This window comes from Desmodus rotundus, chromosome 5, assembly GCF_022682495.2.
Source record: "Desmodus rotundus isolate HL8 chromosome 5, HLdesRot8A.1, whole genome shotgun sequence".
Lineage (NCBI taxonomy): Eukaryota > Metazoa > Chordata > Mammalia > Chiroptera > Phyllostomidae > Desmodus > Desmodus rotundus.
Genome location: NC_071391.1, coordinates 115,546,303 through 115,560,003, shown reverse-complemented (window position 1 = coordinate 115,560,003; position 13,701 = coordinate 115,546,303). Strand labels below are relative to the sequence as shown.

General features: G+C 44.4%; 1 protein-coding gene across 1 annotated transcript in view; it reads right to left on the bottom strand.

Annotated features, from left to right (window-relative positions):
- Positions 1-12,568, bottom strand: part of TACR1 (tachykinin receptor 1) — a 159,033-nt gene extending 146,465 nt beyond the window's left edge. Inside the window, exon 1 of the mRNA XM_053925441.1 lies at positions 11,313-12,568. Coding sequence (XP_053781416.1) covers positions 11,313-11,701 — 389 coding nt within the window. The 5' untranslated portion in view covers positions 11,702-12,568. The remainder of the gene's footprint in view (positions 1-11,312) is intronic.
- Between the last annotated feature and the right edge of the window lie 1,133 nt (positions 12,569-13,701).

Below are 13,701 nucleotides of genomic sequence, written 5' to 3'. Positions count from 1 at the left end.
TCGGCTGGCAGTGCTCTAACTGGGCCACTGAAAGCACATGACAGCTGTGGTTTGGCTCATATTCCAGCTGAGTCTTTAACATATTAACTTCCAGATGCCTCGTCACTCCAGGTGGGAAGGGAAAGGAGCTGGTCCATCTTTGAGAACAAATTTAAATGATGCCCCTACTGAGGATACAACCACAAGGCTTCTAGGTTATCATCTAACTCCTTTTTGAAGAGCCTAAACTGTTGAGCAAACTAGTTGTATTTCACCCTCATTGCTGTTTCTATTTTAGTTCCTGTCACGAATTAGGGCATTTTTAAGCCCCCTCTGGCTCCCTGGGACTATTTAGGAGGGCATTTCAGCTGTTTGTGGGATTTTCTTATGTTTAAACATTTTAAGAATCAGACCAATCCTCTTAGGACAACGTATTAATTATTCAAGAGGACCTTTCTCCACAGTAAAATAAAATTAATTAACACACAAGGTGATTATTAAAGCTTATGCTCCTAATCTCCCCACATGCCACTAAGTGTGCACATGAGATTTTGAAAAATGTGTCAATTATATTTTCTGGTAGAGAGGGCGGAGGGATAGCGTGACTGTTCAGCGCCCACCCTGCATGAACTCAGGCAACTGTGATTCGCAAAGGTGGCTGCTCAACAGTTCACATATGGCTTAGGACACTGGGTTGAGTTGTTAGAACACAGCATTGCCTATTTTTTTATTTTCTGAAATCCACAGAGAAGGGAGGGAAGATAAAGGACTCAGAACTCTTAGAGCTATGAAAAAGCCACGAGATTCTGTCCTCGTAGGGGAGACCCAGCTGATTCGAAGAAAGAACATCTTATGACCCAGTTGGAAGATTCAAGGGTGCCAGGTGGTTCCAGGCTCCGACAAGACAGGCCCCGCTGCTGAAGACTTCATGCCCAGGGTACAGAGCTGCCGTGTAGCCTTTGTACCCAGGGGCCACACAGAGTCTTTGGGCCCATAGTGGAAATATGCTGAGATCTTGGGATTGTCAAAACCAACAGGCACTACCCCTCCATCTTTGATGACCCAAGTGAAGAAAGGGGGGTACACAGAAAAATTCTGGTACATATTTTTCCTGACTTCAAAGTCTCATAAAGTGATCTGAAGGATCCAGGACAGATGGTGATTTTGCAGTGGGAGGGTGGGGGCACTTTATCCATGTCCATGATCAAGTCCGATATGGAGGTTGATAAGAAAGTAAAATGTGAGAGGGTACAGTGTGTAGCTAGATGGACGCAAACTAGGGGAGGGGCGAGGCTCCGCAGGATGCCATCTGTGTAATTCAAATGATAAAATGTTAAGATGAGAAGTGGAAAAGGGTAAAACTTGAAGAAAGCCAAGGAGATACAGAGCACATTGGGAGGACTTGATTCCAACGGCCAGGGGTGGGTGGGTCCTGAGGGCGCTGAGCAAGCAGAGCTCCACCATTGGGCATCGGGCGGCAGCTCTGGGCAAGACCCCCAAAGGCACACCTGGATTCGGATCTCCCACTCAACTCTCATTATAGAACCTCAGCGGCCCCTCCCGGAGATGGTTCTGCCACCTATGCTTGTGTAACTCTAACTCTGGGAAGAGATTTTTTAAAAAGCAAATAGACAATGAAGAGATGGTACTTCCATGTAGGAAGTGTGAGTATAGCAGTGAATTTTATGATGGGTATATGTTACATTGTGTATGATTTGTTTTGAATCTGTTGGAAATGAAAATCTGATATATTAGAGAATTTGGCTACCTAAATTTGTAGTTTTAATTGAAATACTTATGAGGACTTAATGAATTAATTTTGCAGTCAATGTTTAGGTGCTCGTGGGAACCTCATTTACTAAACCTGTGAGTTTAATTCCTAGGAGGTTGAAATGTTTCAAGAGAAGTTTATATGCTATATTTAGAGGTTTTGATTTATTAGATTTAGCACAACTATGTAAGTCTGGAGGAAAACTTTCTTTCTCCTATCTATAAGGCATCCTGTTAGAGATTAAAAGTTTTTTTTTAAAAACAGATGTATTACATTTATTATTATAATTGAAAATTTTAGGGGGATTTATATAATCAAGTTTAGAAACACTATTTACACTTTTAAGATTATTTGATTTGCTAGGTTTATAAAAATTTGTGACTAATTAGAAATATGTAAGATCATTTGATTGATTAAGTTTGAAAATGTTAAAATATTTAGAAGTAAGAACTCCGTCTTACTCAGGTTCAAGAGCTAATTGGGCACTGGTCAGAGGATATGGGAAAGTGAACGTTTGACACTTGAACATGAGCAAACCAGATTTATAGGGAAATGCCCACGGCTTACAAGATGTGTTCAAAGGTAAAAGAAACAGTTTTAACAAATTGAATATCAACTAAGACACATGCAGCTATAAGAGTTTTCTGCTATGGCCAAGTTCTCCTTCAGACATTAAACATGCAAATGATGCTTCCCTGTGATGGGGGTGACTTTGGGACACACAGGATGTGGAAAGTGACTGTGTGGTTTTGGAGATGGCATAAAAGAAAATGATTTGATTTTTCTGGGCCATGGCATATCCAAATGATGGGCTTCGGGGAAGAGGGTGCATCTGCACGGAGGGGAACGATGCTGACTGCATTTAGCACCACAGTTTGCCAACCCACTTAGGAGGATTTGAAACTATAATCTTAAGGAAAAAGGATATAAGTGTTTTATCCTGTTGCTGTTATACTGGAACCCCAGGGAATACTGAGACAGGATGTGAATATAGTGGTGTGTCAGAGTTTATTAGCGATCATAACTTTGCTCTTAATTGAGCTCTTACTGAATGTCAAGAAATGAATCAGGAACTTTCCATCCCTTTCCGTTTTCTTCTTCTCCTTCAAACAATACCATACAAGGCCAGTTTTATTATATCCTTGTTACCAGGTGGGAAAATGGATGCCCTGAGAGGTTAAGTATCTTGCCTATGTTCACACAGCTAGTAAGTGACAGAACCACTTCTGGAATCCACTGCCTGTGTGCTTTCCTCTGCTAAACTCCATCGTCAAAGGCTAGATGTAAGGTTACTAAAGGGCACTCTTACACAACGGACATGAAAGGCACTCCATGGAGAGTCCCAACTATTAAATGGAGTGATAAAGCTGAATTAGAATGTAGATCCAGTGAAGAATTATGTAAGGGAAGGACAAGGAATCAGGCTCCAGGCTGCTTAGACAAATTTCCCAGAGCAGTTCATATGCTGCATTAGTTCTCATGCTGAGATTTATGTCTCAAGGATATAACTAAAGCGTCTATTCATCCCCCAGGTTCTTCATTCACAGATCCTCATATTTTCCCTTCAAACAAGGTGGAATCACAGCCTCTTGAGGTGGCTCTTGCTTGAGGGCAGGCTTGGGCAATGTAAGCCAGTTGCCCGGTCTGTCCTCCAGGTGTATGACTTTCTCAGGCCACTCTACTCGGGTTTCCCTGTGCCTAATATTATCATATGGTAGGGACTAGGTGTCCAGGTAATTACTGTGGATGTAGGACTTGGAGGGCTGGGTGGTGAGTAGGTTTTTGTTGGTTCTGCCTCAGGAAGGACAAGTAAAGCAGAAAGTACACTTCCTGTGGCTAAAGGGGTGTTGGAGAAAAAGCCAGGAAATGACAACAGTTGAGCCAGAAAAAAGTCCATGAAATGTCTCAGTTTCCAGTGTGCCTGGATAGAGTGCAGTAAGGTGGGGATGGTAAACTCCTCCTCAATCAGAGGTGTTCCCCTGGGGTGTTAGGGGCAGGATGTGGATCAGGAATCCAGTGGGGCCCGGTCAAGTGGAGTGTGGAAGAGGCGAGTGTGAATTAGAATATGTCATTTTTCTAGAGCAGAGTTTCTCAACTAAAAGTGTTCTATATTGTAGCAAAACTCCATGGTAGTCTTAACTTCGGCCCAATAATTTCCTTTTGATTCAGGGCATAGTATCATAGGTGTGCTTGGTGGTCTGCCTGATTCATTCGTTCTGGTTTTCAGATTTTGGTTGATATGTACAGGAGAGAGGTACATCAATTCAACCACTCTGCACACATTTTAAAGAGTACCTGCTCTGAGTCAGGCAACTGGATAGCTTTTGGGAACAGAAAACCAAATAAAGCATTCTTGTTTTCATGATGCTTGCAACCTGGTGGGCAGGGAGGTGTAGAAGAGTCCAACCAGTTATAGACAGGTACAACCTCATTGGATAAATGACGCGGGAAGAGAGAGGAAGGTACCTCATCTAGACTTGCAGGGTAAGGTCAGCGGAGATGGTGCTTGAGCTAAATCTCAAGTGGACAACAAAGTCCCTAGGTAGAATGCCAGCCCTACAGCAGGCTGAGCTAGACAAAATAATGGTTATAGGGTAGTGTGCAGTTTGCAGCATTAGTTCACCTCTCAGTTAACCATTAACAAATGAGAATAGCCAGTAGAGACAAACAAGGATGGAAAGATGAGGAAACCAGGGACAGTTAACCAAGGATGGAGAAGCTTCTGGGGGGGTGTATTGGAAAGATGGCCACACAGAAATCTTTTTAGGAGCAGCCAAAATCAGAGGCAGATTTGAGTTCAACAAAAAGAATACATTTCCCCCCAAGGTTATAATATTTTAATAACAAAAAGGATACTTTTGTAATGACTCAAAACTGAGTAAATTTAACCATGAGACAAATTGAGAAAAATATTTCAGCAGAATTTGACATTCTTACAATGGCCTTGTCTAGGTCATGTTTTGGGGGTTGAATTTTGATTTATGTGGAAAATTGTCAAAAGGGTTTCTAATGTCCTCTCTGCACATTAGGACCCTTAGATCACTCTTCTGCCTCCAATGACAGGTTTCCTTTAATGACATAGCATCCAAAAGCCACTTTAAGCAGGATATCTAGGCAGCTGTCTAGGGCACATAAAAGCAAATTGTTCAGGTCTCCAAGCTACAAGGGAGTGGAGTCTGGGAGGTCAGTGTTAAAAGAAATTGTGCCTAATAGTCTTTCAAAGGTAGAAACAGAATCCCCATTGGTATTGAGGATTAGATGAGACAATGGATTGGAGAGAATGCAAAAAAGTAAGGTATCATTATCAATTTTATTAACACGAACTCTTCTGTCTAGTTTCTAAGTGACAAACACTAACAAATCATTATAAGTCCAATCCAGTGTTTTTGGAGTGAGTTTAAAAAACCACCTAAAACTCCACATTGTTTTCTGTACTTTGCTGTTTCTTTTCTCCCCTCCTTCTCCTCCTCTCCTCCCTTTTCTTTATTTTACCAGCAAGTCTGTCCTATATTCCCAAAGGTAGTGCTCTGCTCAGTCTCCAAGCTCCCACAGCACAGTATTAATTGCATTAAGTTATAGTGGTGTCCATGACTTTGTCAATCCCCACAGACTGATGGCACAAGGCAAAGGAAGTGTTTTACAGCCTCAACATCTGGCACATTGCAGGTGTTCAGTAACAATTTGATGATAGATGAGGAAGAGCCATTGCCCTCACTGCTGTCTAATTATCCCATCCTTTCATATTTTGCTGACACTCTCTCTCACTGGTCACCGATGTTCTTTGTCAAATTCAGTGTCATCATCTTTGAGATCTAATGACACTAATGAATATAACCAACCACAAATCACTTCTCTTAACCTTTGTCAGTCCACAGATCCTGATTTCTCCACTACATCTTTATCTGTTTTTTCTTCTTTTTCACTCCCTCTGTTACCTGGTAGGACATCCCTGTGGATCTTTAGCCTCTTCTCTGAAAACATGTATGTAGATGAAAATGCTGTTCTCTACTTCCCAGCTGCTAATGGTTTGGAGGACTCCTAAATCTACATTTTGATCCCTGGCTTCTCATTCTCTAACCCCACCTCTCAAGTTGTATGTTGTGTATTTCTAACTATTATATTTTCACATCAACTCCAGCAATAACTGTACTCATTTTCTTCCCACCAACGCTTCCATTCATTCCCTAATTAACTTGTGAATTTACTACAGTTGAGTCAGCCTGTTATTCTCTGCAAACCCTGTGCAACTTTTTACCTCCACACTTGTGTTATACAGCTCCTTCTGCCTGTAACATCACCTTCCTTTCTCACCCTCTCTAAATGTCTTACGTAATCTTCAGTGGCCAAGTCAATTGCCATCTTTGGAGGTCTTCCTTGATTGTTACTGCTGGACATGACTTCCTCCTCTCCTTTCCTGTGGAATTTGTTGGTACAACCCATATAAAATACACTGCCTGGCACCTTAGATTGTAGTTATCTCTCAATCCATCTTATTTGCCCCAATGTGTAGAATAATACCTTTGAAGAAGGACATGAGCCCAGAGTTGGGAAACATCATACCTGGTGGCATTATCCTTTGATGGACTGAAGATCTTTATCCAAGTTTAACAGTGAGTGTTTCTCCATTCTGTCATTTGCTGATGACAATAATAATAACAGTTAAAAAGTCTTATATACCTATGATGTGATTTCACATTGAGAGTTAGTCTTTATTTCCCCACAATTGAACTTTTGTTTCTGGCAGCTTAAAACAAACAAACAAAAAACAACAGAAAATGAAGGGCATCAAGCTTTCAGGACACTGGCGGCTCCAGCGAGCAGAGAGAGGGTGTGGCAAGCGCACTGGGGCAGCTTCAGGGAGTAGGTGAGCATTGGACTTCTCCAGGCAAGGTCCTGCAGCCTAAATGACCCATCCAAGATGAAACCAACTTGAGTTTGATCCACATCAACCCAGACATTCAAGACAGGGGCCGTTGTGGTGGCCAAGCTCCTAGGGAAAGACTATTCTCAGCATTGGTTACTCAAGGTTATAAGGTCCACCTAAATCAGTGCAAAGAATCCTAGAATCTAAGTCTGGGTGGGTAGAGGGGGGGTGTCCTGGATTATACAATGGAACCCAAGACTAATCAAGATAGAATGCAGGGTGAATGAAGACCTGGGAAGAAGCCTACTTAAACTTGTAGCCGTGTATGACTGGGGCAGAGTGGGGTAGACAACAAGGATCCGTGAACAGAGCTTTTTTTGTTATTTATTTGGTATTTCTTTGCTCTTGGTTCCTGTTTTACTCTCTCAGAGAGTTCATTCTTTCTTTTGCCTTCACCATTACCCCTGTCTGAGCAACTGTATTTTTGGTCCTGACTACATTTCATGTTGTCCAGAGACCATCATCATTTGGATGTTTCCTTTCACTCAAACACAACATATCCAGAACCAGTCGGAGTAATGAGCAACCTTCCCCTTTCATTTCGCAGAGATTATACCTGCCCCTACCAGGCAGAGAAGCGGTGTTACCAGGCTGGTGCTTTCCTGAGCCTCCCGTTGCTGCGTGCTTGGTTCCAAGCCAGGTTACCTATTGCCCTTAGAGCTCCTCTTCATGGGCTTAGGGATTGGTCCCCCTCCTTGCTTCTTGGTACTGCCCCACAATACTAGAACCCACTGCTATCACCAGCTCCTGCAAAATGGAGGTGTCACCTCTCAGTGTCCCCAGACTTCTAATTTCATTGAACATCTCACACACTTTTTGGTTTTTACAGTAAGAAAAAATTTAAATTTTATTTTAAGTGGGAAAATTAAGGAGTTTCAAAAAGTAAAATTCTTGGTGTTTTTAGACTCTAATTAGAGGTAGACTTAATCTTATTTAGGTATATTTGTCTCTGCAACTTTTTTATTCCAGGTAACCATGGCCCTCAATAAATAAGTATTCTTATGAAGGGGATTTTTCTCTGTCTCTGCTCTCTCTGAATCTCCCTGTCTCTCTGTCTTTCTTGCTCCTTCTCCATTTTATAGAAAGATTACAGAAAAGATTTACATTAGTACTAAAATCTGCTGCTGATTTTTTTTTCTGTGGATGTATTTTGGTTCTAGAAGGAATTTTGGCAAAGTTTATCAGGACAGTTTGACCCAGGGATTCCACTTCAATGAGATTCTTCTAAGGAAAGAACAAGGGATGTTCTCAAAGATTTATACCCAGGATATTCACTTCAAAGTTATTTGTAATCATTACAAATGGAAACAATTCACATTTTAAAATAGAGGAATACTTAGGTAAATGATTATAGCCATGAAATATAATGCATCCATTAAAATTCCATTTTTTAAGACTATTCATGCCATAAAGTTAAGGAACAAAAGAAAAAGTAAAAATAAAAAGCAGCTATTGAAACTGTTTTTACTATGGCCCAAAATTTATCCTCAAAAGTGTGAGTGACTATGTGTGGCATAAATAAAAAAAACAAAGTAAGCATAAGTTAGAATTCCAGAATTCTAATTGGTTTTCTGTCAGAGTGGGATTGTAGACAATTTCTTTGTTTTTGAAATAATTTTATGCATTTTCCAAACATTTTTCTAGGAACATGTATTATTTTATTCACTTATTCAATAAACACAGTGACTGTGAGGTGCCAAGTGCTCTGCTTTGTGCTGAGGAGATAATGTAAACCAGAGAGAACAGACGTGTTCTTTGCTTTGCTCAGAGTTTATAATCCGTTAAAATTAGGAGGAAAAGTTTTTTTAAAAATTTATTTCATTTGACCCAGTAATTCCACTGCTGGGAATCTGTCCTAAGAAAATAAGCAAGAAAAACAAAATTATCTTACAGAAATGTATAGTAGTGCATTACTCAAAATAGCAAAAAATCCAGAAATGACCTAAATCCCCAACAGTAGGGAGATACCTACAGTAATAATAGCACATTCATATGATAGAATAATAGGAAGCCATCAAGATTATGTTACAGAAGACTTTTTAATAACAGGGGAAAATGTTGTTAATATTTTCCATTAATATCAATAGAAAAAAGTAATCTGCAAAATTATATAGAATCTGACCTCAGTTATGTAGTGTAATAGTCAAAAGAGAGAAATTCACACGTTAACAAACATTATTTTTGCACAGGAAAGTAATGGTTGACTGGTATTTTGGGGTCTATGCTCTTCATACTTTCCCAGTTTTCTGCAATGAACAAGGTGTAATTTTATTATCAGAAAAACCAGGTTGCTTTCATTATAATACTTGATTCACAGGTTATCTGTGAAAGATTCAAGAAACAGAAAAAGTAGCTTAACATTTTCTCACAGCCTGCATTGGCATGATGGAGAAGGGAGAGATCATTCATATGGAGAGAGTTTGGGGCCCTTTCTATTCTAAAACTGAACAGAATGGATGACCACAAATGCAGGGGAGCTACATTCTTCAGAGGGCTTGAGGGGATTAATTCACTGTGTGTTCAAAAGGTGAGCAAGGAAAAATAGAAGGAACACTGGGAGGACTTGGAGACACAGCCCTGACACCTAATCCCTAACCCCCCTACCTTGAACTCTAAACTTGAGTATGTCATGAATAGCATCCCTGGGCTGTATCTGTACATTAGGGACATGGGGACATTTCTTGGTGCTGTCATTTCCCTCAGCTTTGGCACCAGAGATCTTCTGGCCTCACTGAGCAGGGTTCACACAGGGGCAAAGTCCTGTCTATGGTTTGCCTTGGGAACAAACAATGGAGCTTAAGATGCCAGAGTCAAGGCAGCTCCCTGCCCAATCCCCTGTGAAGACTTTGACCCTGCCTCTTGCCTGCCCCTAACCTAAGTTCAAGGGCAAAGAGCAGGGCTGTGGAACATGCCATTTCTGTAGAAGCCAAAGCAGAGGAGCTGTTGACTGCTGCTCATACTGACTGACAGGTCTCTTGAACTCACAAGGTCCCAACGCAGTAAAAATACCAACTTTCCTTCTAATTTAGGATCATCAAGAGAGCATGTATAAGGTACTGGTTTTCACTGCACCTACATTCAGTTACATATCAAGCTTTGGGTTCCCCAAGTTTAAGGGGGCTGCTCTGAGATAAAGGAGCAGGTAAGTGCAGAAAGATGTACAAGTGTACCTCACTTTCAGCAAACCGAATATCTGAAAACCAGCATAGTATAAAAGACAAATTGACTAAAGAATGCATTTCACTACCACTTTGAGCAATTGGTTTCCTTCCACATTTAAAATACAGTGGATTCACCATAAGTTGCCTTACACACAACATATCAAGCAAATAAGAGCTGCATAAAGGGAGGGGTACATGGAACTAAGGAGTCAGTATTTGGACACCAATGCGAAGGCTTCTCTGATCTTAGAAGTGTTCATTCACAATCGAAACTGAAAAAGACCTCAAATTGATTGCAAATAATAAACAATCTTTATACAAAAGGGTTTAATAGTTTGGGAATTTTTTTTGAAGTTTTTCTCCTAGCTCTTTTTTTGAGTTTTTCACATTCATTTATCTCAGCAAGGCCATCAAAGAACCCATTTTAAAATCACAGTGGCAGGTGTCTTAAACCTACCTCCACACCCCCATAAACACTGAACACTGATGCACACATAGATATGTACATGAGATACCTAGGACACCCACGGAAGCTCAGTCCAAATAGAGCTGTGCTGTAATAACCAATTTTCCATCATGCCCCCCGAGGGGCCCTTCGTTCCAGAGTGCTAGCCCCTGTGTTTGGAAATTCCAACCTTTTCACATTCAATCAGCTTCTGAAACCCAGACCTGTTGGTTACGGGAAGGAAAGAGCTCTCAATTGCCTTTGCTGAGCATGTTTCTCTGTGGGTTGAGACAGGCTAAAAACATTGATCTCACGTCACAAGAGAGATTTGGAAACACTGCTGGGTAAGCTCCCTATCTGTGGAATGCCTGAAGAACAGAGTAGCTGCCTCTCATTCATGAAAGAGAACTTCTAGCAGTGTAGAGGAAGCTGAATTAGAATTCGGAGTATTTCTGATTCTAAAGAAATGCTCTTCACATCCAAATAATACTGGAACATTGAGGCAGGAGCAGCAAGTTCCTGAATATTCAGGAAAAAGTGAAAAATGATAAATTCTGGCTAGGCATACTTAAAACTGGAAGGAACCAAGAAGCTGCCCCACAGAACCAGGCCCACAGGGGGTTACAAATCCCAGGTCAGAACCCACACATCAGCCAAACTCTGGGCATCCCCCTCAGGCTTTCAGGGCAAAGAAGAGAAGAAATATATGGGAAGAAGCAAAACAGGAGTTGAAAGGAAAATGTCCAGGAGATGAGGGGTGAAGGGATGGAGAAAAGAGGGTTAAATGAAGAAAAAGGGGGAGGGACGTTGTGAAGAAAGGAAGGGAGACTGGTGATGGGTGAAAAGATAAAAAAAAGGAAAGAGGAAATAGAGTAGAAAATGATGAGATTAGACAAAGTCTCATCATCAACAACTGGCTGTCAGTAAAAATCTCTTCACCTTGAACTAGGCACAACCCAACCCCACGGCCCCAACCCAAAGCCATGGTCCTCTGTGGACATTTTCTCCCTGTTCCACAAAGGGCAAGCTCACCTATCCAAGGCCACGGCTGTCATGGAGTAGATACTGGCAAACACGGCCGCGATAGGGAAGAAGTTGTGGAACTTGCAGTAGAACAGGCCGTAGTACCACTCGTTGTGGACAGCATAGGTGAAATTCACCACTGTGTTGAACGCAGCCATGGAGGCCTCTGCGAAGGCCAAGTTCACCAGGAAATAATTGGTGACTGTCCTCATTCTCTTGTGGGCCAAGATGATCCACATCACCACCACGTTGCCCACCACGGAGGTCACCACGATGGCCGTGTAGGCAGCTGCCCAAAGGACAATTTGCCAGGCAGGCTGCACGAACTGGTTGGGCTCCGAGGTGTTGGTGGAGATGTTGGGGAAGAGGTCTGAGTCAACTGGGAGAACGTTATCCATTCCTCAGCTAAGCGGTTAAGCCGTGCTCTCTGTACACGCACCCACTTTGCAGCAGGGTCCCGAGGCCAGCGCCTGGAGTCAGGGTCCTGCTTAACCAAGACAGAAGGGCTACAGGCTCTTTCAGGCAGAACTCTTCCTTGCAAGCAGGAAACTCGGCGCCCTAAAAATAAACGCTTGCTGTCTGTCTGCCCCTGGTGCCACTGAATGCGTCCACATTCAAGCTTCGGGAAGCATTTGATTTCAGAGATCTGGAGACAGTCTATCTTCTGCGTTGGGCTGAAAATGGAAAAGAAATTCCGTGGGTCACTGTTCCAGGAAGCAGGAGACCCCCGCCTTTCAGCACCTGCTGCTGCTTACAACTCCTACTCCCCTTCCTGCAGCGGGGAAGGCAAAAAGCTCTGTGCTTCGTGAGGACTTGGGGGCACGCACGATGCTCGTCAGAGCGCGACTCGTGAAAGTTCTAAGTCTATGGCCGGCATTGTGGAGCTCCGAGCCCAGCTGGGAATTTTTCCTTTGCTTTCGCAGTCGCCCCTGCCGCCGCCACCTCCTGCAGCTTCTCAGGCGCCTCTCGGCTCGGGTCCTGCTAGGACTGGGAGTTAGAAGAACCTCTGCAGGCTGCGCGCGAGGCTTATAAAGCCTGGCAGAAATGTTTTACCAGGAAGGGGCAGTACCTGGGCTGCCTACTCGCCAGTCCGGGTGCGCTGCAGCTTCATCAGCTGTTGCCAGCTGTCTCTCCAGCGTCGCAGCCACCACGCCTTTTGCAGCTCCCTGTACCTGCTGTGGGAGCCTGCAAGTCGGACGTGCCACGCACTCCGCTAGGGGGCGCTAGGCAACCTTGGAGTAATTGCGCCAGCTGGGGTCTGCAGCTGGAACCTAGGGAGGAAAGGAAGGGTTTGAAAATGAGCTCTAGTGATGCACACCGAACTTCCAGGGAAGGCAGCGCAAAGCGCTGCGACAGCTTTGCAGAGGCACCTGCCTGTGGTTGGGGAGTAGGGCTAGTGTGGGGGCGACCTGCCAGCGCTGTGCTGCGGCAGCGCTTCAGCCCGCGCTCTCGCAGGAGTGCACTGCGCTCTGGCTCTGGCGACTGTGGAGAAGCGAGAGGGGAGGACGTCTGGTATCCGGTTTCCGGAAAATAACTTTCCCGAGGTCGTGTTTAGGAAACACCTCCAAAATCCTTGGCTGCTTTCCTTGGCGGGCCGATAACTCTGGGAAGCAGGGTTAACCTCTACGCTTTGGGGACACCCTCCCCAACCTCTTTGGTAGCTGGACTCCTTGCTCCATGAAAAACTCCAGCTGAGCTCTCCAGATGAGCCGCCCACCCGGAGACGGGGACTGGGTTGCTTCCCCGTGAAGCTTGGTGAGCGGAGGAGCCACTCATCAGCACTGTGTCGCCCAGGCGCGCGGCTCTGGGCTCTCTGTCAGCACCCACTGCGGCCTCGCGTTCGATGCCTGGGGACCTGGCAGCCTCTGCCTCCACGCCTCCGGGTGCAGGCCAGAGCGGGGACCTGCGTGTCACGGTGGTGGTGGTAGTGGCGGAACTCTTTGACCGCCCCGCTCCCAGGTTTGCGTAGGGACCGGAGGGAGGGCAGGTCTGCCCGCCTTTTCTGTACCCGCCCTCCCATCCCCAACCCCTGGCACCCTCACCACCTCTCCCTGGCGGGCTTCGAAGCCTAGCCTCTCAGTCCAAGGCCATTTCAAACGGCCAGGCTGGTACTGGGCACTGGAGGGAGGTGGGAAGGGCTCGCCAGTTTGTGCGAACCATTTTGGAGAAGCCGCGAGGGGGCTGAGGTTAGGAGCGAGTCCCAGCCAGAGTGCCAGATATGCGGTTCTGTGAAGACTCGAACCTTTGGAGCCTTTCTGGGAGCCTTTCTGGGAGCCATCTACCGTTCTGCCCGCGACCCACCCTTCACTGCGGGGACTCGGAACTGCGGGATGCGGGCGGGAGGCTCGGGTCGACGCGAGCCCGCACTCTCTCGGGAGCCGCGTTTAGGCGCTAGTCC